We start from the raw sequence: 26,634 nt of genomic DNA, 5'->3' as shown, positions 1-26,634 counted from the left end.
ACTTTTTTCCATCCTTTGAGTTTTAGTTTGTGTCTATAAGTCTAAGGTGTGTCTCTTGTAGGCAGCATATAGACGGATCCTGTTTTTTAATCCATTCTGCCACTCTCTGTCTCTTTATTGGTGCATTTAGTCCATTTACATTCAGGGTAATTATGGATAGGTATGAATTTAGTGCTATCATTTTTATATCTTTTTTTGTGTGTTGACAGTTTCTTTCACCCACTTGATTTTATATGCTGAGTAGATTATCTTTATATATTGTCCTTTCCTCATATTTTTTGTTGTTGATTTTGTTTCAGCTGAGTCTCTATTTTTCCCTTGTATTTTATTTTGATGAGTAGGATAGTTTATCTCCTTTGTGGTTACCTTATTATTTACCCCTATTTTTCTAAATTTAAAACAAACTTTTAATTTCTTTATATCGCCCTATCTTCCTCTCCATATGGAAGGTGTATGATTACATTTCTTAGTCCCTCTTTATTATTCTAATGTTGTCTTCTTTTATATAATAACATCACTGTTACCCTGTGTTGGGCTTTTTTTTTTTTTTTTTTAAATCTTGCTTTGTTTTTTTGGATTTCCCTGTCTGGGTTGACTTCTGGTTGCTCTGCCCAGTGTTCTAGTCTTGGGTTGATACCTGATATTATTGATTTTCAAACCAAAGAACTCCCTTTAGTATTTCTTGCAGTTTTGGTTTGGTTTTCACAAATTGCCTCAACTTGTGCTTATCTGGAAACGTCTTAATTCATATTTAAGAGACAGTTTTGATGGATATATGCTTCTTGGCAGGCAATTTTTTTCCTTCAATTTTTTAAATATGTCATCCCATTGCCTTCTTGCCTGCATGGTTTCTGCCGAGTAGTCTGAGCTTATTCTTATTGGCTCTCCTTTGTAGGTGACTTTTCATTTATCCCTCGCTGCTCTTATAATTCTCTCTTTATCTTTGGTTTTGGCAAGTTTGATTATAATATGTCTTGGTGACTTTCTTTTAACATCTACCTTATGTGGAGTTCGATGAGCATCTTCGAAAGGTATCTTTTCATCTTTCACAATATCAGGGAAGTTTCCTGCCCACAAATCTTCAACAATTGGCTCTGTATTTTCTGTTATCCCTCCCTGTTCTGGTACTCCAATCATTCGTAGGTTATTTCTTTGGGTAGAGTCCCACACGATTCTTAAGATTTCTTCATTTTTTTTAAATTCTTTTATCTGATTTTTCTTCACATATATTAGTGCCACGTGATTTATCTTCTTGTTCAGAAATTCTAGCTTCTACTTGGTCCATTCTGCTCCTCTGACTTTCTATTCTCTAAATCTGTAATTTTATTGTTAATCTTCTGAATTTCTGATTGCTGTCGGTCTATACAGTCGCTATGAGTTGGAATCGATTCATAGCAGTGGGTTTGATTTGTTTTTTGTCTCTCTATGGATTTTTCCAGCTTATTAAACTTTTCATTATGTTCCTGAATAATCTTTCTAATTTCTTTAGTTGCTTCATCTGTGCGTTCCTTGGCTTCTTCTGTGTATTGCTTCATTTCCTTCCTGATGTCTTGAAGGGTTCTGTATATTAAACTTTTGTATTCTGTATCTGGTAATTCCGGGAATGCACTTTCATCTAAAAGATCCCTGGATTCTTTGTTTTGAGAGCCTGTTGAGGTGATCATGGTCTGTTTCTTTATGTGACTTGATATTGACTGTTGTCTCTGAGCCATCTATAAGTTATTGTATTAGTTTATGCTTGTTTACTGTGTCGTAGCTCCTTGCTTTGTTTTGTTTTGGTATATCCCTATGGGTTGCTTGAGTGAGCTAGCTTATTTTCGCCTTTGGAGCTCTGGTGTCCTGTCCCCAGCTGGCTAGAGCTGTTACCAGGTATATCAGTCTAGGAATCCATTCAGTTTTCTTGTAGGAATTCAGCTCAGGTTTCCAGGTAGCTGATCATCAAGTGTATCGTACGGGCTCTGTCCTACAGTCTTAGAGGGGCAGGGGTGGTTGGCGTATATACTGGTACCTGGTTTCAGCAGGGGGTCATGCTCTGAACAAGGCAGGGGGGCTAAGAACTGACCCCCAAGTGTCTCTGAGGAAAATGCATCTCTGTTCCCTAGAGCATGTTGTTGGGTGGGTTCTGCAGAGGGACCATGGGCACCCAATGTTTTTGGTTGTATGGACTGGGAGGTACCAGTTATCTTTGGACCCTTGTCGTGGGTGGCTGGGTGACCTTAGTAGAGGTACCAGTCCTTAGGTCCCTGATGTGGGTAGGTAAGGACCTTGTTTAACAGGCAAAGCAATGCCAAACGTCAAGCACCCCTCTCCACCGCACAGCTGAAATGGTTGGAGTCTGCCAACAAGGGCCTATTCTCCCAACATAGGCCCACACAGGTCCATGCGGAAGGGAAAGGTACTCAAGGTCCATGGACAGTTTATTCTTGGACAGAAGCTGCTTCTATCCTGAGCTCCCCCAGGTATTGGAGCTAGCAAATTACCTTTTCCCCGCAGTTGCAAATTTTTTCCTTCCCCAGGGCCAGGAGGATGGCTCTAGGTGCTCACCAGGGTCTATCTCAGGCCCAGGGATTCAGCCGCTGAAGCCAGCTTGGGGGTGTGGGGGGTGCGGTAAAATATACACAAGTACTTAGCTTTTGCCAAGAGCCCCGTTCTCCTCAGGTTCCAGAGGTGTGAGTAGGCTATGTGGCTGGCTGCTTCTTCCTGAGGAAACTGTGGCCGAACGCTACACCTGCCACCACCACTGCCACAGCCACCGCCACCACGCCAGGAATGGTGCCTGAGGGCTCCCCGCGATTCAGGTCCGGTAACTCCTCTGCTTCTGAACGGTCTCTTCCTCCCCCTGCCCCTCAGTTCGTTGTCTAAGCTTGCCTTTGATGCTCAGGGCTCCCAGCTTGTCACAAATATACTCATTTCACTTGTTTCTTCGGGTCTTTGTTGTAAAGAGGGCTCGCTGGAAGCATCTGTCTATTCCACCATCTTGGCTCCGCCCACAACCATTATCTTTTTAAATATTGTTTCTACTGTATTCTCTCCACTCCTTCTGGAACTCCAATTAGCCATATATTAGACCTTTGTGTGTGTGCTGTCCTTCTCTTTTGCTTTCCCATTTTTCGCTGTTGTTCTTAGGCACCATCAAGTCAGTTCCAACTCATAGTGACCCTATGTACCACAGAACAAAACACTGCCTGGTCCTTTGCCACACCTACAATTGTTGGTGTGCTTGAGCCCACTATTCCAGCCACTGTATCAATCCATCTCATTGAGGGTCTTCCTTTTGTTTGTCGATCCTATACTTTACCAAGCATTATGTCCTTCTCCAGAGACTGATTTCTCTTGACATGTCCTATGTAAGATGTAGTCTCGCCATCCTTGCTTCTAAGAAGCATTCTGGTTTGCTTCTTCCAAGACAGATTTGTCTGCTGTTTTTACAGTCCATTGTATATTCAATATTCTTCACCAACACAATTCAAAGGCACCAATTCTTCTTGTCTTCCTTATTTATTGTCCAGCTTTTGCATGAATATCCTACTGAAAATACCACGGCTTGGGTCAGGCACACCTTAGTCTTCAAGGTGACATCTTTGCTTTTCAACACTTTAAAGAGGTCTTTTGCAGCACATTTGCCCAGTGCAATGAGTCTTTTGATTTCCTGACTGCTGCTTCCATGGATGTCGATTGTGGACCCAAGTAAAATGAAATCCTTGACAACTTCAATCTTTTCTCCATTTATCATGATGTGTCTTATTGGTCCAGTTGTGAGGATTTTTGTTTTCTTCATGTTGAGGTGTAATCCATACTGAAGGCTGTGGTCTTTGATCATCAGTAAGTGCTTCAAGTCCTCTTCACTTTCAGCAAACAAGGTTGTGTCATCTGCATAACACAGGTTGTTAATGAGGCTTCCACCAATCCTGATGCCCCATTCTTCTACATATAGTCCAGCTTCTTGGATTATTTGCTTAGCATAAAGATTGAATAGGTATGGTGAAAGGATACAACCCTGACGCACAACTTTCCTGACTTTAAATCACTCAGTATCCCCTTGTTTTTTTCAAGCGTCTGCCTCTTGATCTACGTACAGGTTCCTCATGAGTGCAATGAAGTGTCTGGGAATTCCCATTCTTTGCAATGTTACACATAATTTGTTATGATCCACACAGTTAAATGCCTTTGCGTACTTAATGAAACACAAGTAAGCATCTTTCTGGTATTCTCTTCTTTCAGCCTTCAGTCTCACCTTTATACAGTTTGGAAATTTTTCAAATGCCCTGTCTTTAAGTCCATGCATCCTGCCTAATGCTATATCCAGTCTGCTGTTAAATCCACCCAAAAAGTTCTTGATTTTATATGTTTTTACAGTTCTCAAATATCTATCTGGTTCTTTTTTATGGATTTCTATTACCTTTTTGAATTTCTCAATTATTCATCTATTTTATTCATTCTTTCTTCTAATTTCTTTAACATGTTAACAAAAAAAAACAAAATTAATTCCTTGCCAGCTAATTCCAATATCTGGATCTTTTGTTGAGTCTGCTTCCCTTACTTACAAGACAAATCTTACTGCATCTTTTCACATTTAGTATATTTTCTTTCATGTTGCACATTGTGTATAAAGGAAATGTAGAGGCTCCAGATGATATCTTCCACCAGGAAGGGTTCCCCTTTTCTCAGGCAGACAGAGTGAATGGCTAATAACATCAATGCAGTCAGGATGCAGCTTGATAAGGGCTGGATTGCAGTTTTCACAACCCCCATTCAATTTCTGGGTACATACCTCTTCCTCAGGTTATGTACCTACCCAGCTTTCAACTGAGCCTGTGGATCTCTACAGCCTCTGCCTTGAAAGTGTGTGTGGGGGGTAGGGGGTGGGCGTGGTGATAGTGAGGGGAAGAGGGATTCAGTGTGCCTTTGCTCTTTGGCCTCCAATTCCACCTCACTTTTCTCACATATTTGAACCTCATAATTATATACAAATGTAGCAAATATTCTGAGGAGAACAGCCACCTGTTTGAGGCAGGTCCCACTCCTCAAGCACAGCCTCGTCTTCTAAATACCACAAGATCACGTGCGATTTTAGTCTACTGTATCGAGGCTCCCTAGCCTCCCCACACAGCTTGATTTCAGTAAATACGCCCTAGGTTAAAAATAAGTGTGCATTCTGAAACTGAAGTTTCAGAATTGTTGCCAGCTCCTCAAAACACTCAGAAGATTTGCTGGTTTCTCTTTCCCTCAGTAGAGTTCTTGCATGGACCAACACCAATTCTCAGCTCACACCCAAAACTAACAAAAAATAAATAAATGGCTAATAATAGGCTGCACACCTCAGAAGGATTTTGCCCTCTCCAGATTTTGTTTATCTGGCTGCTTTGCTTCCATAGCTTCCATAACTATCCTATATTTTAAAACCATATCTTCCCCAATTTATCTGCCTCTTATTTTGTTACTGCAGCAGAAATGGTATTCTGCCATGACCTACTATATTCTAGTTAGAAAGAGAAGTCTCCAGGTATAGCAGTAACTTCTTGATTCGGTTCCCTCCCTATCTAAGAGCATTTTACTTTCTCCTCAGAGTTACATTTTGAAGGCTATATTTTCTGTTATCCCGCTTTGTCTGTAGCCTAAGGATAGGTGGAGGTAAGCGTACAGGTTCAGCTGAGGAGATCTGCAGTCTGAAGAAACTTCTGGATTCCATATTCTCTCCTAAAAGTTTATTATATATTATACGTACTATTAGAGGGTTCTCTCCATCTAGTTCGGGACTGAACTTCATTCAAATGGGAGGGAGTCCATTTGGATAATTTCCCCAATTCAGTATGTTGCACTAAGAGCCTTCACTTCTGTCAGAGCGTAAACCCCAGGGTTCATTTTCCACGTTTTATCCACATTACTATCCAGTTATCACTTCTACTATTTCTCTGACAGGAAAGAGAAAAACTAAAAATAAGAACACACATTTAGTTAGCTTCTACTTCTGGAAATATTGGAGATAATTCTCAAAATTCTGTCAATTCACTATTATGGTATCTGGGAACCAGAACTGCGTCAGGAGCTAAGTCACATTGTGCCCCTTTACTCTGAAATCTCCAGTTTCTTTCCTTGGCCAAACTTTTGAAGTTTATTGTATTACAAGAATGTAAGGAGAAAAACTCCTTCTTGAAAAAGCTTTTAATGAAAAAGTATAAAGATGCTTGAGATAGCTTATAAAGTGCCTGTAAATTGGGGGCAAGAGTAGAGAGGAAAAATTCTCTAAGCATTTTTACCAAAACCATTAAGGTTTAGGAAGAATCTTCAGAATTCCTTCATAGGGCCGTTTATTTGATTATCACAGGTACATTTCCTAATAAGCTACAGTAGGAAATAAAACTTGAGGGCTTTACATGAGTATGTTAATGAACAGTTTCCAAAGTGATTTCATAGGATTTTCTAATCAGGAGGACTCTATTTGCATTTAAAAATGAGGAAACTAAAATCTAAGAAAAGTTAATTTGCCCCATATAGTATGGCATGGATATTTCACAAATAAGCATCATCTACAACACTAAAATTCTAAGTTCTCTATTATTTTCTACTTTTAAAATGCTTTTTCCAAAATAGCACTTCAAGTGTAAATCATACATTCTCTCCATGGCTAAAGAAAATAACTGTATACCGAAAGATAAAAAAGTAACAAGGTAATAAGCTGCTAGCCTACTTTTCCATAGTTACTTTGGTAGTAAATACTAGCAACATTTTTTGTATTTCCAACAAGTACTCTGCCTGGCTATTTTCTTGGTTCAGTTGAATACCAGGATAAACTAGTTATTTTCACACTTGCTTTTTTAAATTGAACTGTACTGTGTGTGAAACATAATCATAAACACCAATGCCTTCAGTTATCTATTGCCATTTTGCTTCAGAGCAATGTAGACTAAGCCAGCTCCACTATTAAGTAATGGAAACAATGTAATTATAATGTTACTGGTATTTAACCATGGTTGTGTACACTGGCATAAATATTTCAAAGCACTTATAAGATCTTGGATAAGGTACTTTCTTGGGGTTTTGATTTCCTCATCTGCAAATGAGATCAGATTAGATGATTTCTACCTTCTAAAACTTTCTAAATTTGTCCATGTATTTTATATTAATTAGTTGACCCTTAACCATTTCCTAATAAAGATTTTCTCATCCTACAGATAGATTTTTATCATTTTTTATTTGCTTAGTTCTAACAAAATATTCCAATGATCTTTTAATCAAAATATTAAGAAGTTTATCAATACCCACAGCAGAGGAAAATTAGAGAACTCACACATTACATTTGTTTCTATTGCAAGTTCAAAGGATAAGTTTTTTAAAAAGATCTTGTTCTGGAACTGTTTCTGCTGTGTACCGTCAAGTCAGCTCTGACTCACAGCAACTCTAGAGGACAGAGTAGAACTGCCCCCATAGGTTTTCCTAGGTTGTTATCTTCATGGGAGAAGATCACCAGGTCTTTTCTCCCACAGAGCCACTGGTGGGTTCAAACCATTGACCTTTTGGTTAGCAGCCAAGTGCTTAACCACTGCGCAACCAGGGTTCCTTGTTCTTGGACTATAAGTACTTAATATAACAAAGAATTGACAAATTTTCTTCACAGAAAAATTTTATAAAACTCAAAGATGTATTCCACAGACATTAATTACTAACAACTACTAATGGCAAATAGAAAGGTAAGGCTCATTAATAAATAAGCTAAATGGGTTTGAGGTATGTAGATAAAATAGGTGATAATTAAAATCCCTGCTCATCAGGTTTATATTTCCAAATGAGAAAACAAAGAGCATATACATTAGAGTTCTCTTTTTAGTTGTATCATGGTAAATAATCATCTCTTGATTTAAGGGTAATTATTATAAATTTTACATAAAAATTTTGTTGAATGAATGAATGAATTCCCAACCATAGAACAGAGTCTGGCACGGAGTAGGTACTCAATAACTATATGTTGAATAAATGACGAGATTAAGACCAAGTCTATTTGAAAAATAAGAACAAAAAAAATTTCATACAATTGCATAAACACATTACTGACTACTTACAGGCATAAGTGTTTCTAATAAGGACAGAAAAACTTAGTCCAAACCAAATGAAAATATAAACAACAGCTCCAGTCAATGGAAAATGTGAAATGTTCCCCCCATCTACAAATTAATTATATTCTGCGATTATATCTTCAGCAGGAACGGATTTTAAATTATACAGTTTGCCTCTCAAGATTCAGTTTAAAATACTGGAAATGTAAATGAAAAAGCCATGTCTTCTTTATTTTCTCTATCATTCATTCAACAGATATTATTGAACGCTTACCATAAAAAAAAAAAACTGTTGCTGTCAAGTCGATTCCGACTCATAGCGATTCTACTCATAGGACAGAGTAGAACTCCCCGATAGGGTTTCTAAGGAACTGTCGACCTTTTGGTTAGGAGCCTGAACTCTTACCCACTGCACCACCAGGGCTCCAGGTGCTTATTCCTCTCCTTCTTTTAGGTTCAGTATATTGAATAAAGCAAACCCTGGTGGCGTAGTGGTTAAAAGCTACAGCTGCTAACCAAAAGGTCAGCAGTTTGAATCCAGGAGGCGCTCCTTGGAAACCCTATGGGGCGGTTCTACTCTGTCCTGTAGGGTCGCTATGAGTCGGAATCGACTCGACGGCAGTGGGTTTGGGTGGGTATTGAATAAGCCAGAGAGAGATTGGTCAAGGTTATATAAAGGAAAGTTTCTGCATGCCAATAGTCGTAACTTATTTTCCATTTAATTCATGTTGTTGCAAGTATAATGTATATTTATAATATCCAGATCACCTGTACATATTTCTTCTAGAAATAAAACAATTTTATCATTTCCATAATAGCACATTAAATTATACCTTAACTTTCTTCTCTTGCATTGACTTCTGGATGCGTTCTCTTAGGGGTTTCATCGATGAATTATTCACTTGTGTAGGAGATCTAAGCCCAAAAAAAGCAAAAACTTAGGAATAAAAGTAGCTCTAGCTCCCCTTCTTCCCTAACCAAAAAAAAAAAAAAAAGTACAGCTAAAAGATAACTTAGTTGTTTACATTGTTGTTATTGCTGTTTGCCATCGAGTAAAAAATAATAAAAAAAAAAGTACAGCTAAAAGATAACTTAGTTGTTTACATTGTTGTTATTGCTGTTTGCCATCGAGTCAATCCCAGCTCATAATGACCCTATAGGAGTCCTATGGTACAGAACAGAACTGCCCCATAGGATTTCTTAGGCTGAAATCTTTACAGGAGTAGATCACCTGGTCTTTTCTCCCACAGAGGAGCTGGTGTGTTCAAAATGCCGACCTTTCAGTTAGCAACTGAGCACTTAACCACTGCACCGTCAGGGCTCCTAGTTGTTTATAGTACTAAATAAAAGTGTTCTGAGAGTTCTAAATAGTAATAATTTGATTAGTTAATTCAGTCACTAAATATTTGAGATTCTACTTCTTATAAAGCAATATAATATACAAGATATTATAAGGCATAAAAAGTTGATTCATACATCAACCATGGATTCAGGTATCCTGAAGTTTAAGAAAAGAAAATAAGACATCCACATGGCTAAAATTCAAAATAGAAAACGACAAGTGCTACGGCAGGAATATAAGTACAGGTAGCCCCTAACTTACAACGTATTCGAGTTATAAAGAACCACACTTCCCACCATCCTTTTGTTTCCTACATACAATGCTGGTGTTATCATTCTCAGATGTTCACTCACAGATATTCAATTTCATGATTTACTGTTCAAAGCACTGTCATATTTAGTTTTCTACACTAAATCAAGGGCTTCAGTGACTCAAAAACATGGACCCAAATGCTGATCACTTTGCTAAATTTAATAGGCAGATGAGGGAAGCAGTGAGATATTACCAAGAGATACACAAAGAAAAAAAGAAAAGGACCATATAGACAACTCTCTAATTTTCTGACTAAAAACACCGTCCCCATTCCCAGGATAATTGAGATAATCAGGTATCTTCCACAAACGGAGTTATTACTGCAACTGACAAAATGCCACGGCCATTCAACTCTTCCTCATCACTGGGGCAAATTTTTATGATTTACATGTTTTTTTAATGTATGTATGTATTAAAATATATCTGTAAGTTTATAAGTAATGTTTCCAACCTCCAAAGACAAATAATGATGAGATTTATAAAGATACTGATAATAAAAGGCAATAATAATGAAAACTAAGAAAAAAAAGGTATTCGGCTTATGTAAAAATCAACTTACAACAGAGTCATCAGAAAGGAACCCCATCACAAGTTGGGGACTACCTGTATTCACCCATAATTTCCATAGTAGGAGGGTCAGAGAAGGCAATATGGAAAAGAAGACCCTGAAGCTGTGCTGCCAGAACAATCTGGCTTCCTCAGTAAATTCCTTTTTGGCTTAACAGAGCCAGACTCTGAATCCCATTGACTCAAAAGGCCATTATATAATAATAAATCTTTCCTAAGGAAGAAAGCTTGTTGCCATAGTAGTTAAGAGTTTGGCTGCTAACAAAAAGGTTGGCAGTTTGAATCTACCAGGCACTCCTTGGGAACCCTCTGGGGCAGTTCTACTCTGTCCTATAGGGTCACTATGAGTGAGAATCAACTTGATGGCAATGAGTTTGGTTTGTTTCCCTCAGGAAGAAGAGCTGACCACCTTACACTGACCTATGTTCAAACTCTGCATTGTCCTTAATTTGATCATTTCAATGCAGACCATTAAAAATTAACTTTATCATAGGACAGAGTAGAACTGCCCCATAGTTTTCCAAAGAGCACCTGGCGGATACAAACTGCCTACCTTTTGGTTAGCAACGGAACTCTTAACCACTATGCCACAAGGGTTTCCAAAATCCAAACCCATTGCCATCGAGTCAATTCTGACTCATAGCAACCCCACAGGACCGAGCAGAACTGCCACATAGGGTTTCCAAGGAGTAGCTGGTAAGTTCGAACTGCCGATCTTTTGGTTAAGAGCCAGAAGGGCTCCTCGGACTGGCACTAGTCTGCATAGTGACAATTGGAAACACTAATGTAGAATCCAAACTGCAAACAATTTAAATGTGTTTGACAACATGATGAAGTAAAAAAAAAAAAAAAAAAAATTTAAAGTGTATTTGGGAATTAGTTTTGTTTAAAAGGAATTCTATAAACAGAAAATAACTTTCTCTAAAAAAAAACAGGAGAATTCAATCTGAGAAAAAAATTAAAATCATTCATATTTCTACCTAAAAGTAAACTTTGTAAGAGACAATAAAAGAAGAAAAAAGAAAAGTCCTTTTTCCATAGATTTTTTTTTTTCTGGGGCTTAGCACAGGTATAAATAAATATACATTGATAACAGAAATTTTCACTGGTAGAAAAATATTCGGTATTTCTGAGCTAGAGTGGTAAAGAATTGTATCATCCACAGGTAGAAAAGAACAATGATGGAAAGCTGGGGAAGAAGAAACTTCAAGAATTAGATAACAATGTTGAATGTAGGGCATAAAAGTGAAGCACAAAAAAGAGAGAGTACTTAGAGCAATCGTAGATAGACATGAACAATTTTAGACAAAAATCATATTTCTAAAAAGTAGCTTAAATAGAAAACAGAAAAGATCAAACAGAATGGTTTCATAAAAATTCTCCAAAATGCACTAAAATACATTTTAAAATTATTATTGTAACTGTTTTAATGTTTGCATAAATATGTAAAGGTATTGTGTAATTAAAATATATATTATATAATATATATTATAAAATATATATATATTATACATGTGTAATATACATTTAAATCATATATATCACATAATTTAAAATATCATCAACCTAATTTTTTTTTAATTGTTATTGACCTAACTGTTATTAAAACTGGAGAGTATCAAGTCTTACACATAATACCAGCACAAATTTAAGCTTTGGAGAAATACACACTCGCTATTAGCTAACTTCACTCTCCTAGGCAAATTACTTAATCTCTCTCTCAGGTGCTCAATTACTCACTTATAAAGTGGCCCAGAAGAGATATTATTAAAAAGCGTTTTTGTGAGGGCTGAGATAATATATGTGAAAGCGTTTAGCAAGGTTCTTGACACATAGAGAGGCAAATAAATATTGTAAAAACAAACTCTCAATAAAAAATACCTATATATTCTCACATACAATTTCTTCACATTCAAAAGCTCAATCTCTCTTTAACTAATTTCTCTTTCTTTATAGTATTCTATAGTTCCCACAGTTTCCAAATTTCCTACCATAAGCCTATGTTTCTTCTGTAATCAAAGGTATTTTTAAAAATTTCTCTTTACAGACTAAACAAGTATATACATATAGCTTCCACATTACTTACCTGAAAAGGGTAAGAATAGAAGTTCCATTATAACGAACTCTACTTTCATCATCATATAAGAGTTCTGCTTTGTTTCTGGAAGGAGCTTCAGCAGCTTCTTCATCTAAAAGAACTAGTAAAGTTTTCACAGTCTCTCTGCCACAGTAGGCTGTGCCATGGTTTATGGCATGTGATTTTGGCTAGAAGAAAGAATAAGTAAATGTAAGAATCACCCTAGCTGGGTCTATCAGTCACACTTTTCCATGTCATGTGCCACTGCTCTCCTTTCTCCTCTATTGCTGAAGTAATAGAAAATAAACTCTGAGAAGCCTGTATAAAGGCATGTGAATATTTCTCTTTTAAGCCATACTATAAGCAACCTTATCAATTTTCTGGATGCACAGAAAAATACAGAAAATAGTATCATCAAAGAAAGGCCTTGGATTCTGGTTAAAACACCACTAGGCTCTGAGTCAGAAAGTTTTAGCTACTACGACCTCAGTCTCATGATTTAACTTCTCTGTGTATTTTTTTCTCATTTATTGAAAAGAGAGATGGGGTTCTGGAGATCTGAATACCAACATCACAATAATTGTAAATATTTAACCAAATGCAAAAATTAAAAGAAGCTAGTTGACTTTCGTTCATTCAATAATCATTAATAAGTATCTACTTAGTAATGCACTATGTCTAAAACTAGCTACAAAGGTGAATACCACTGCCTTCAAGGAACCCACAGTCTACTCGATATGATAAACAAGTAACCAAATAATTGTACTACAAAGTGCTAAGTGCTATTTCAAAGAGAGGTACATACACACATGATACAGTGGAACCACACAACAGGGAGTGACCAATTTAACTCAGAGTCAAGGACGGCTTCACAGAAGAAAAGAAACACAGAGGTAGGAGAGAACATGCACTTTCAGGGACATGGCTGAAGAACAGGGTAAAAAGGAACATGTGAAATAACCCTGCAAAAGCTTTGTACATCAAACAAAGAAATGGAGATTTCACTCAGTCTGCTAAACCAAAAAAAAAAAAAAAAAAACCCCATTGCCATCTAGTCAATTTTGACTCATAGTGACCCTACTGGACACAGCAGAGCTGCGCCATATGGTTTCCAAGGCTGTAATCTTTAAGGGAGCAGACTGCCACATCTTTCTACTGCACGGGGGCTAGTGGATTCAAGCCACCAACCTTTTGGTTAGCAGCCAAGTGCTTAACCACTTCATCACCAGGGCCCTTTTTTAATTCAGACTGTAGCAGATCCATCCAGTCTGCTACAGGGTTAAAAAAATCTCTTTATTAAGCAAGAAAGTCAAATAATTCTATTTATACTTTTTTTAATTGTGCTTTAAATGAGAGTTTACAATTCAAGTCAGTTTCTCATACAAAAACTTATATACACATTGTTATGTGAAGCTAGTTGCTCTTCAATGTGACAGCACACTACTCCTCTCTACCCTGTATTTCCCATGTCCATTCAACCAGCTCCCGTCCCCCTCTGCCTTCTCATCTTGCCTCCGGACAGGAGCTGCCCACTTAGACTCATGTGTCAACTTGAACTAAGAAGTATCCTCCTCACCAGTATCATTTTCTGCCTTACAATCCAGTCTAATCTTTGTCTGAAGAGTTGGCTTTGGAAATGGTTTTAGTTTTAGACTAACAGAGAATTGGGGGCCATGTCCTCTGGGGTCCCTCCAGTCTCAGTCAGACCATTAAGTCTGGTCTTTTTCCTAGAATTTGAGTTCTGCACCCCACTGTTCTCCTGCTCCATCAGGAACTCTTTGTTGTGTTCCCTGTCAGGGCAGTCATTGGTGGTGGCTGGGCACCACCTAGTTCTTCAGGTCTCAGGCTGATGCAGCCTCTGGTTTATGTGGCCCTTTCTGTCTCTTGGGTTCATATGAATAATCCTATTTAGATTTCAGAAAAAGTACTGAAGGCAATGTGTGAAGTAAATTCCAGGGTAAGAATGTTATCAAATCTAGAGATAATTTCGCAAGAGACTGTACTAGTCCAGGTTAGAAAAGAAGATCTGAACTAAGATAGTGGCAGTGAAGATAATGAAAAAGCAGATTAAAAGGGGGCAGAATTGGAAACTTAGTGACTAGACAGAGGAAGAAGGGAAAGGGAAAAATCTACAACTGTTCCTAAACTTCAAATTATGAATACATGGGTATTCATTATAGAAGATGGACCACATTTAGGAGGCTAGGAAGAAAGGGGAGAAACAAGGGAACCTTTTACATTTGAGGTATCTCTGGGACACCCAACTAGAAACTTCCAGTAGTCAACTAGATATTCAGGTCCAGAGCTTAATAAGAGGTAAGAGAGATATATATTCAGGAGCATAAGAATACATATGGGTATATACAAAGTTTCCCAGAAAATTATGTCAAACTAAAGAGGACCCAGGAGAAAGCTAACATCTAAGAAGTGTGCAAAGGAGGAAGAATACCAGTATCCAGGCGATGTGCAGAAAAAGAGACACAAACTCTGAAGGCATCTGGCTGGGTTTACTTTCAATTTATTAGTTATGTATGCTGCATAACTCTGCGGAAGCCACTTAACCTCTCATTGCTGCAGTTAAATTCACTGGTAAAACAGAGGTAATGAACAGTGCCTAATGCATACGGCTGCTGGACACTGTGCCTAGATATCAAAGCTGCCCTTTCTGGGACATCAGCTCTACCTGGGCCGGTTTTCTCAGCTTTCACCAACATTTTCACTTTCTTTCTCTACTTGACAGACTTAGGCTACCAGGTGAACTATAACACACAGCTACACTGGAATTATAACAAGTTGTCTATCACAAACCACTCCTTAAAATGCACCCCCCCATACCAGAGAATTCTATACTGTATAACAACAACTTCATTGAGTTTTATTTGTTTGTATGCTTCCTTAGACTATTTAAAGTTTCAAATATTTCTGATTTGGTTAAAAACAAAATTAAGCATCAGGAAATGGGAAAGGTTGGTGTTCTTAATTATCTGAAACTGTGCCAGTTCTTGATCTATGCTCTTACAGTAGTAACCTGGTTGTCGTTTGGGCCAAGTTAGTCTCAGAAGCTATTAACACATGTGAAATATATGGGGTAACACCCCACAAGCCCCCTTGCCCTGCCTTGAAAGTAAAACTAAAACCATGAATTATTTTAGAAAAATAGCTAAAAATGCTGCCCAAGGACTAGGAAATCAATCGACCAACAAATACATAATAAATAAAAACAGAGCAAATGTCTTTCTTCATATACTGGCTATTACAATCATACCTAATGAAAAGGGGCTTTTGATACTTGGGTAATTAAACCACAATCAGTGGAACATAACATAGACTCCAGAATTCTGTTCTAGGGCTAAAAACATGCTAGTCAAGTTCCCCCATACTACTGTAGTTAGGATTAGGATCTATTCTGTTTTGTTGTTGTTGTTTTTTGTGATTTATGGAGGCTCCATAATCCTACATAATCCTGTTAAAAAATGTAAATTTTCAACAACATCTTTGAACACAGGAAACACATTCTTCTGACTTAAGTGGCAATAAAAAACCATTTCTACAGTAAATAAAAGAGATGATGTTTTGTAAAGAAGGATGATGAAATAAAAAGCTCATTACCCGTGCAGGGCTGATGTCAGTGGTGTGAAGAGCTACATCTCCTTGTTGAGAATCAATAATATTTTTAATCCTCAAATCCAAATCCTGAGCAACTTCCTCTACTGACTTACTGAAAGGATCCCTGCTGTCCTGGCCTTTAATAAGCTGCGTCTTTATCACTGAGAGTATCCGACCCCCTGCAATGCTGAAAATAGAAACGAGATCATCCTATATAAGAGTATTAGAAAAGACAACATGTTTACAGCTTGAAAATATAATTCTTGATGTTAATCGTCACCTTTCAAAGAAAACAGCTTTGATCTTATAAATCAAACAGTAGTGCATTGAAGACAGAGATAAGAACCACTAAAAACAAAAACAGAAAGTTTCTCTAAAAGTTATTTCAACATGGTGGGTTACTTCTTCCTTAATTTGAAAGCTGAAAGGAAATAATTCAGTTATACATGAAATAGGATAACAAATTCAGATATAGTTATACGCAAGCAATATGCCAAAAATACATACTCTTAGATACAACAAAGATAACAAAACAGCCACCTCTCTTTGAATACTTAGACTACTTATATGATTTTAATTTAATCTTAAAGTCAATCTAGTAAGTAGGTATGACCACCCCTTAGACACAGATGGGAGGTCCTGGGTGATGCAAATGGTTCACATGCTCTGATGCCAATAAAAATGTTCAAGTCCACCCAGAGGCACCTCGGAAGAAAGATCTGGTGAACTACTAAAAAATCAGCCACTGAAACCCTACGGAGCAGTTCTACTCTGGCACATTGGGGTTGCCCTGGGTCTGGGTCCACTCTACAGCAGCTGGTAACTGGTAATCACAGATGAGAAAACCCCGTCTCAACGAGGTCAGAGAGCTTGTCCAAGAGCACGCCGTGTTCTAGGCTGGGGCGAGGGGGTGAGCAAAGAGAGCGACCGGAGACATGTAACATTGCATTCTGATACATCTTTATTACACAAAAAAGGAAATTAAGCTAGCTAGCACTGATCTAAAACAAACAAGGTATTGGACTAAATATGGCCAACAGATGAGTTTAAAAAAAAAAAACCCTGAAATCACTATTTCTTTATACCTAGCCTGACCTGGAAAGAATCTGGGTTGCAGTCCCCACTCTAGAGAACTAAACCAGAACCAAGGTGAGAAATATCTAAGAGGATTTTGGTCTATTACAAGGAAGAAACTGAAGGTGTCCAGGGATACCTGTATCCTGGAAAGACTGCAAAGTGCCAAATGAGAAGGTGGTATGAAAAGTATGGGCTCTGCAATCTGACTGCCTGAACTCAACTCACAGCTCTGTCACTTCCTACCTCAGGTAAGTTGTTTTACCTCTCTGTTACTCAGTTTTTGCATCTGTAAAATGGAGTAACTGCAGCACATATCTATCACATAGGACTGTCATGAGGAAGAAATTAATTTATACAAGTAAAACAATTAGAATATTGGTTGCAACAGTTAGCGTTATTAAATATTACTAGATTATCTCTAAGGTAATCAAGGATTCTGGGATCCTATATTGTAGGATCTTTTTAAGGTAAGGTAACAATAAAGTCAAAAAGGCAGAAAGTTTTATACTTGGTAATGTACTCATTAACATAAGAATTTTGAACTAATTTTACATATAATAAATTATGCGATGTTAGAGCATGTTAGAAATTTGACTTTACTCGGTATTGGTTTACTCAATATAACATCTGTAACTATTATAATGCTTTTACAGTTTTGAAATTTTATTCATTATGATTTTAAATATTTCCCCCAAGATTTCTTCTATCTATTCAAAATGAACTTGCTTACAAAGCACAAGCTTGTATTCTGTTAATATTCATTAAAATTTTCTGATCATCCTCGTTATTATACACCAACTATGCATACTGTGTTAGATGTTAGGAATACAGCAGTACACAAGCCGACAAGTCTTGGGGCTTATACAATCTTTTGGAGGAGGCAAATATTATAAAAGTATAACATTATATATTTACATTGTGATAAATGCTACAAAAGAGAAGCACAGTGAAACTCAGCCTAGTCAGAATCAAGAAATACATCTTGAAACAATCTGCACTTAATCTAAGACATAAAGGATGCAGAGAGCACAGAAGGCAAAGGGCTCCTGAGTCAAAAGGAGCTTTGGCAAGTATGAAATAGAGTGAAAGTTAGTGTGGTTGGACCAGAGAAAGCAACAGGGAGCGTGGGTACCACTTTAGCTTGGCTCTCCTCCGACCTGAACTGTCCTACTTCTCTGGCCCCCTCTGCTGCTTCCTTCTCATCTCCTCCATTTATAAACATCTCCTCTTCCCTATGCACACTCCGTTGGTGATCTCATCCAGTCCTATAGCTATAATTACCATCTCTACACAGACAGTTCCCAAATTATAACTACAGCCCCAACTGCTGCCCTGAATTCCAGGTTTATGCATCCAACTACACACACAAAGTCTCCACTTGGATGATTAACAGGCATCTTACCAAATCAAAGCTCTAATTACTCCTACTATATTTTTCCCCCATTTCAATAAGTGGCACCTTCATTCTACCAGCTGCTCTGGCCAAAATCTTTGGAGTCATGCTTGATTCCTCTCTTTCTCTGACGTCCTACAGTCAAGCCATTAGCAAATCCAGTTGGCACTTCCACCACTGTCACTTAGACCAAGCCCCACCAGTATATCTCATGTGCAGTACTGCAATCATCTAAATTGTCTCCTGCTTCTACTTCCTACCACCTATTCACTACACATTCACCAGAGTGATTTTTTTTAAACTCAAGGCAACACATCTCTGGTCTGCCCAAAACTCTATGCTAGCTTTGTACCTCATTCAGAATGAAAGCCAAAGTCCTTAACATGCTACCAGTCACTACATATTCTGCTTCTCACCCTCCATCCCCTGGCTTTATCTTGTACCACTCTCCCCCAGCACAATCTACTTCACTCTAGCTACCTAGGACTCCTTGTTGATGAAGCACGCCCAGCATATTCCTACCTCCCAACATTTGCTGTTCAACTAGATATCTGAATGTCTCATTCTCTTCACTTCCTTCAGATCTCTTCTCAAATATTACCTTATCAACAAGGCTCTCCCTTTCTACGCTGTATAAAACGGTATTCCTCTCTACATCCTCACCCCCAGCACACTAATCACCCTTATTCTGCTTTATATTTGTTTATTATCCAGCTCCCTCACCACCAGGAGAAGGTAAAGTCAAGGTGTTTTATCGGTTTTATTCATAAATATATCTCCGGTTCTTAGAACAGTGGCAAATACATGGTAAGTACTCAATAAATACTTGTTAAAAGGATTAATGTATAAACGGATGATGCAAGATGAGACTAGAGATAAAGTCAAGGGCCGGCACATTCAAGTCTTTGTCAGCCAGGTTAAGATTTGGCCTTTATCATAAAAGCAATGCACATCCTTTAAAGAATCTGAAGTCGAGGAGTGTTTTAAGAAGACCACAAATTCTGAATTAATAGTTTCTCAATAAGTGAGATTTTATACTATAGTATTATTATATTGACATACTGAATATATCTACTAATAATCTGTAATTATGCCATAACTTGTTGACCAAAATTAAAATAAACATACTAATTTAAAATCATCACATACATGTTTGCTATCTAGTTCTCTTCCTTACTAATGATAAGAAAACAAATATTTTAAGGATAAAACAATGAGATAAAGTCCACTTTTGTTTCTCAGTAAATAGACCACTTTTTCTTCCCTTCACAGGCTGAAGTTTAATTTATTAAGCATCTACATAATAGATCCCCTACATGTCTGTCAGTTTGTCACACCCTACATGTGTGTCAGCCTGTCAGACTGTGGGGTTTGCGTGTTGCTGTGATGCTGGAAGCTATGTCACCGGTATTCAGATACCAGCAGGGTCGCCCATGGCGGAAAGGTATCAGCTGAGCTTCCAGACTAAGACTAGGAAGAAGGACCCGGCAGTCTACTTATGAAAAGAATTAGCCAGTGAAAACCTTATGAATAGCAGTGCAACGTTGTCTGATACAGTGCCAGAAGATGAGCCCTCCAGGTTGGAAGGCACTCAAAAGATGACTGAAGAAGAGCTGCCTCCTCAAAGTAGAGGTCACCTTAAGGACAAGGATGGAGTCAAGCTTTCAGGACCTTCATTCGCTGATGTGGCACAACTCAAAATGAGAAGAAACAGCTGCAAACATCCATTAATAATTGGAACACAGAATCTACAATGTATGAATCTAGGAAAATTGGAAATCATCAAAAATGAAATGGAATGCATAAACATCAATATCCTAGGCATCAGTAAGCTGAAATGGAATGGTAATGGCCATTTTGAATTGGACAATCATACGGTCTACTATGCCAGGAACGACACCTTGAAGAGGAATGGCACTGTATTCATCGTCAAAAAAAACATTTCAAGGTCTATCCTGATGTACAGAGCTGTCAGTGATAGGATAATATCCGTATGCCTACAAGGAAGACCAGTTAATATGCCTATTATTCAAATTTACACACTAACCACTAAGGCCAAAGACAAAGAAATTGAAGATTTTTACCAGCTCCTACAGTCTGAAATTGAGCAAACATGCAATCAGGGTGCATTGATAATTACTGGTGATTGGCATGTGAAAACTGGAAACAAAGAAGGAGCAGAAGTTGGAAACTATGGCCTTGGTGATAGAAACAATGCCGGAGATTGCATGACAGACTTTTGCAAGACCACCGACTTCTTCACTGCAAATGCCTTTTTTCATCAACATAAATGGCAACTATACACATGGACCTCACCAGATGGAATATATAGGAATCAAACAGACTACATCTGTGGAAAGAGATGGTGGAAAAGCTCAATATCATCAGTCAGAACAAGGCCAGGGGCTGACTGTGGAACAGATCATCAATTGCTCATATGTAAGTTCAAGTTGAAACTGAAGAAAATTAGAAGTCCATGAGGGCCAAAGTACGACCTTAAGTATATCTGACGTGAATTTAGGGACCAACTCAAGAACAGACTTGACGAGTTGAACACTGATGACTGCAAACCAGAAGAGTTGTGGAAGGGCATCATACATGAAGAAAGCAAAGGGTCATTAAAAAGAGAGGAAAGAAAGAAAAGATCAAAATGGATGTCAGAAGAGACTCTGAAAATTGCTCTTGAATGTTGAACAGCTAAAGCAAGAGGAAAAAATGATGAAGTAGAAGAACTGAACAGAAGATTTCAAACATCTCAAAAAAAGGAAGACCCTCAACAAGATGAATTGACACGGAGGCTGTGTAACGATTGTGAAGATGGCGCAGGATGGGGCGGTGTTTCTTCTGTAGTGCATAGGGTCCCTCTGAGTCAGGACGGACTCGACAGTACCTAGCAACAACAACATGCCACTAAAAGCAAAGAAGTGGTAAATTTGCAAAATCACTCTATAGCTAAGCAATTATCCGAATACTTTTACTTTACATGGCCAAAATATTCGTAATCTAATACGTAAGATAGACTACTGATTGATAATCAGGAAAATTCAAGGTATGCCCTTGGTACAACAAGGATTAACATATTTATCCCTTTGTTGTATCCTGATACAAAATAAAGCATCTTAAATTTAAAACACAACTGTTAATATTACAACTTCATGCCTTGGTCTGTTTATAGGAATTCTGGGCAAAGTATGAAAAAGTTTTCCTTTCATCACTGTAGCTAGAAGTATATCTATATAATAAACTGGAATTCTTTCCCAGAAAGAAGGCAAAATATATTAAACGAATTTTGTCCTGAATATTAAGTCCTTCATTTTATTTATTAAATGGGGAATATTGATAGAGATATGTGCCATTTCACTTCTTAAATTATTCTGACATATGAAAAACCACCTTACAAACTTATTAAACTAAGATGTGATTCTTTGTTTTACAAAAGATAATGAATTCCCTACAGCTGAACTGCTCAATAAATTTAAAATTAAATGAAATTAAAACTTCAGTTCCTCAGTCTCACACGCCATATCCCAATTGCTCAATAGCCACGTGTGGCTAGTCGCTGCTGCATCAGACGGTGCATACCTAGTACATCTTCATCATTACAGAAAATTCTATTAGATAGCACTGCCCTAGAAGTTTAAAAATATGGTTCAACTACAACAAATTTATTCGTAGTCTACTTTTTAGAAACTCTGTAACTGCCAGTGCCTTTATTACAAACTTGAACAGAAATGAGATTTATTGGAATGATAATTAATGGGAAGGCTGAAGAACCAAGTTTGGAAAACTGGCAGAAGCCAAGGAGACCTAGGTAAGAGAGAACTCAGCCAAGGTTATGCCACAGTAACAATCTGGTTGGGATACAGTAACTGGCACAGTACTCGACACTGTCTTTACTGTATTCTCTACTCCACTGCTGCTGTCTTGAATAATAACTATCCTGATGTTTTTTCTTTGCTGTCCCAAGATCTGAAGTCCCAGGCGGAAATTTCTGATTGACCAAGCCTTATTATGTGCTGAGAGTCTCCGCGTGCCCAGCTGAACAGAAATTAAAAAAAAAAAAACCCATTGCTGTCGAATCGATTCCAACTTATAGTGACCCTACACGACAGAGTAGAACTGCCCCCTAAGGTTTCCAAGGACTGGCTGGTAGATTCGAACTGCCAACTTTTGGTTAGCATATGAGCTCTTAGCCACTGTGCCACCAGGGCTCCTGGGCAGGAATAAGGTACAGTGAAACCTGTGAGAGCCAGAAGTCAATAGGACTGCCTTGTTTTTCCACGTCTCGAAATTTTCCACCTTTGACAGGGTGTAGCCTTACCACTTTTCTTTCCCTATTAGTGGAAAATATTTGAGTTTTCCTTCTCTTACATAGATTCTGGCTTTCGCAAGTTTTACTACTACACATCTGGCTCAAACAGGGAGGGAATATGGATGCTCAATAGCCAAAAACATACTACTGAATGCTATACATTCTAATTTATAAAAAAAGGCTTACCTGTAGTAACCGACCTATCCAATTAGAATACATTGAGTAGTTAAAATGTTATTTATAATACAGAAAATTATGTTTTGCAGCTTCTGTTTTTATTCATTGGTGTCCATGTGCCCCCGTCCTAGCGCTCAAGACACATTATTACAATTACCAGTTTACTTGTCTGTTTCCCATACTCTTTGTAAGCTCCTTATCTCAGCATCTATTGTGTGTTGTTGTTGTTGTTAGGTGCCCTTGAGTCAATTCCGACTTATAGCAACCCTATGTACCACAGAACAAAACACGGCCCGGTTCCGCGCCATGCTCACAATCATTGTCATGATCGAGCCCATTATTGCAGCCACTGTGTCAATCCGTCTCGTTGAGGTTCTTCTCTTTTCTGCTGACCCTCTACTTTACCAAGCATGATGTCCTTCTCCAGAGACTGATCTCACCTGATAACATGTCCAAAGCATATAAGATGCAGTCTCGCTAACCTTGCTTCTAAGGAGCATCCTGGCTGCACTTCTTCCAAGACAGGTGTGTGCCTTCTTTTGGTAGTCCATGGTATATTCAACATTCTTTGCCAACAATTTGAAGGCCTCAATTCTTCAGTTTTCCTTATTCATCATCCATCTTTTGCATGCATATGAGGCAACTGAAAACACCATGGCTTGGGTCAGGTGCACCTTAGTCTTCAAGGTGACATCTTTGCTTTTCAACACTTTAGAGGTCTTTTGCAACGGATTTGCCAAATGAAATGTGTCTTTTGATTTCTTGACTGCTGCTTCCATGGGCGTTGACTGTGGATCCAAATAAAATGAAACCCTTGACAACTTCAATCTCTTCTCCGTTTATCATGTTGCTTATTAGTCCGGTTGTGAGGATTTTTATTTTAATGCCGAGGGGTAATCCATACTGAAGGCTGTGGTCTTTGATCTTCATCTCAAGTCCTCTTCACTTTCAGCAAGCAAGGTTGTTAATGAGTCTTCCTCCAATCCTGATGCCCCATTCTTCTTCATATAGTTCAGCTTCTCAGATTATTTGTTCAGCATACAGACTGAATAGGTATGAGGAAAGGATACAACCCTGACGCACACCTTTCTGGACATTAAACCATGCAGTATTTCCTTGTTCTGTTCAAATAACTTGATCTATGTACAGGTTCCTCATGAGCACAACTAAGTGTTCCGGAATTCCCATTCTTCACAATGTTATCCATAATTTGTTATGATCCACACAGTCGAATGCCTTTGAATAGTCAATAAAACACAAGTAAGCATCTTTCCGGTATTCTCTGCCTTCAGCCAGGATCCATCTGACATCAGCAATGATATCCCTGGTTCCACATCCTCATCTGAATCTGGCTTGAATTTCTGGCAGTTCCCTGTCAATATACTGCTGCAGCCGTTTTTGAATGATCTTCAGCAAAATTTTGCTTGCGTGTGATATTAACGATATTGTTCGATAATTTCTGCACTTGGTTGGATCACCCTTCTCGGGAATAGTCATAAATACGGACCTCTTCCACTCAGTTGGCCAAGCAGCTGTCTTCCAAATTTCTTGGCATAGACAAGTGAGCACCTACAGTGCTGTATCCGTTTTTTGAAACATCTCAATTGGTATTCCGTCAATTCCTGGAGCCTTGTTTTTTGTCCATGCCTTTAGTGCAGCTTGAACTTCTTCCTTCGTTACCATCGGTTCTTCATCATACGCTACCTACTGTAATGGTTGAACATCGACCAATTCTTTTTGGCATAGTGACTCTGCATATTCCTTCCATCTTCTTTTGATTCTTCCTGCGTTGCTTAATATTTTTCCCGCATAGAATCCTTCAATATTGCAACTCAAGGCTTGAATTTTTTCTTCAGTTCTTTCAGCTTGAGAAATGCCAAGAGTGTTCTTCCCTACTGGTTTTCTACCTCCAGGTCTTTGCACATGTCATTATAATACTTTTCTTTGTCTTCTTGAGCCGCCCTTTGAAATCTTCTATTCAGCTCTTTTACTTCATCATTTCTTCCTTTCACTTTAGCTACTTGACGTTCAAGAGCAAGTTCCAGAGTCTCTTCTGACATTCACTTTGGTCTTTTCTTTCTCTCTTGTCTTTTTAAAGTCTTCTTGCTTTCTTTGTGCATGATGTCCTTGATGTCATTACACAACTCTTATGGTCTTTGGTCATTAGCATTCAACAGGTCAAATCTATTCTGAATAAAAAAAAAAAATTTTTTTTTGTTTTTTTTGTTTTATTAATATGATCTCTAAATTCAGGTGGGATATACTCAAGGTCGTACTTTGGCTTTCACGGACTTCTAATTTTGTTCAGTTTCAACTTGAACTTGCACAGGAGCAACTGATGGTCTGTTTCACAGTTGGCCCTTGGCCTTATTCTGACTGATGATATTCAGCTTTTCCACCATTTCTTTCCACAGATGTAGTTGATTTGATACCTCTGTATTCCATCTGGCAATGTACGGGTGTACTGTCACCATTTATATTGCTGAAAAAGGTATTTGCATTGAAGGAGTTGTTAGTCTTGCAAAATTCTATCATGTGATCTCCAACATCGTTTCTATCACCAAGGCCATATTTTCCAACTACTGATCTTTCTCCTTTGTCTCAAACTTTCACGTTCTATCACCAGTAATTATCAATGCATCCTGACTGCAAGTTACATCAATTTCAGACTGCAGAATTTGGTAAAAATCTTCAATTTCTTCATCTTTGGCCTTGGAGGAAACCCTGGTGGTGTAGTGGTTAAGTGCTATGGCTGCTAACCAAAAGGTCAGCAGTTTGAATCCACCAAGCACTCCTTGGAAACTCTATGGGGCAGTTCTATTCTGTCCTATAGGGTTGCTATGAGTTGGAATCAACTCGGCAGCAATGGGGTTTTGGATTTTGGCCTTAGTGGTTCGTGTGTAAATTTGAGTAACAGTCGTATTAACTGGCCTCCCTTGTAGGCATATGGATATTATCCCATCACTGACAGCGTTGTACTTCAGGATAGATCTTGAAATGCTCTTTTTGACGATGAATACAACACCATTCCTCTTTAAGCTGTCATTCCTGACATAGTACCCCACATGATTGTCCAATTCAAAATGGCCAATACCAGTCCATTTCAGTTCACTAATGCCTAGGGTATCGATGTCTATGTGTTCCATTTCATTTTTGGTGATTTCCAATTTTCATAGATTCCTACTTTGTACATTCCACGTTCCAATTATTAATGGGTGTTCGCAGCTGTTTCTTCTCATTTTGAGTTGTGCCACATCAGCAAATGAAGGTCCCAAAAGCTTGACTCCATCCGTGTCAGTAAGATCAACTCTACTTTGAGAAGGCAGCTCTTCCCCAGTCATCTTTTGAATGCCTTCCAATCTGAGGGGCTCATCTTCCCGCACTATATCAGACAATGTCCCACTGCTATTCATAAGGCTTTCACTGGCTAACTGTTCTCAGAAGTAAACCACTGGGCCCTTCTTCCTAATCTGTCTCAGTCTGGAAGCTCAGCTGAGATCTGTCCGCCATGGGTGACCCTGCTGGTATTTAAATACCAGTGGCATAGCTTCTCATCAGAGCAACATGGAAGCCCCCACAGTATGACAGCTGACAGACACATGGCTAGACATGAGCAAATACAGAACAATACGAATTATAAATTTATGTCATTATGGGTACTTCCATTCAGGAGTTTGTACAAAGCACTTGTATCTCATTAAGAGATATTATTTATTTCTA

At 38.2% G+C, this 26,634-nt stretch overlaps 1 protein-coding gene across 4 annotated transcripts in view; it reads right to left on the bottom strand.

Moving 5' to 3' along the window:
- PARPBP (PARP1 binding protein) overlaps positions 1 to 26,634 on the bottom strand; it is an 82,698-nt gene that overhangs the window by 11,710 nt on the left and 44,354 nt on the right. For 3 of the 4 annotated variants that reach the window (XM_049884187.1, XM_049884188.1, XM_049884190.1), the window contains 3 exons: positions 15,959 to 16,142; positions 12,359 to 12,537; positions 8,885 to 8,966 (listed from right to left, as the gene is read on the bottom strand). In XM_049884187.1, the coding sequence (XP_049740144.1) occupies positions 8,885 to 8,966; positions 12,359 to 12,537; positions 15,959 to 16,142 (445 nt within the window). Of the gene's footprint in view, positions 1 to 4,708; positions 5,932 to 8,884; positions 8,967 to 12,358; positions 12,538 to 15,958; positions 16,143 to 26,634 lie in introns of those variants that run through there. The other variant, XM_049884189.1, reaches the window with a different exon arrangement.

Source organism: Elephas maximus, chromosome 4 (genome assembly GCF_024166365.1).
Source record: "Elephas maximus indicus isolate mEleMax1 chromosome 4, mEleMax1 primary haplotype, whole genome shotgun sequence".
Classification (NCBI taxonomy): domain Eukaryota; kingdom Metazoa; phylum Chordata; class Mammalia; order Proboscidea; family Elephantidae; genus Elephas; species Elephas maximus.
Note: the sequence above shows the minus strand (reverse complement) of the source record. Positions and strands in the feature narration are given on the sequence as shown.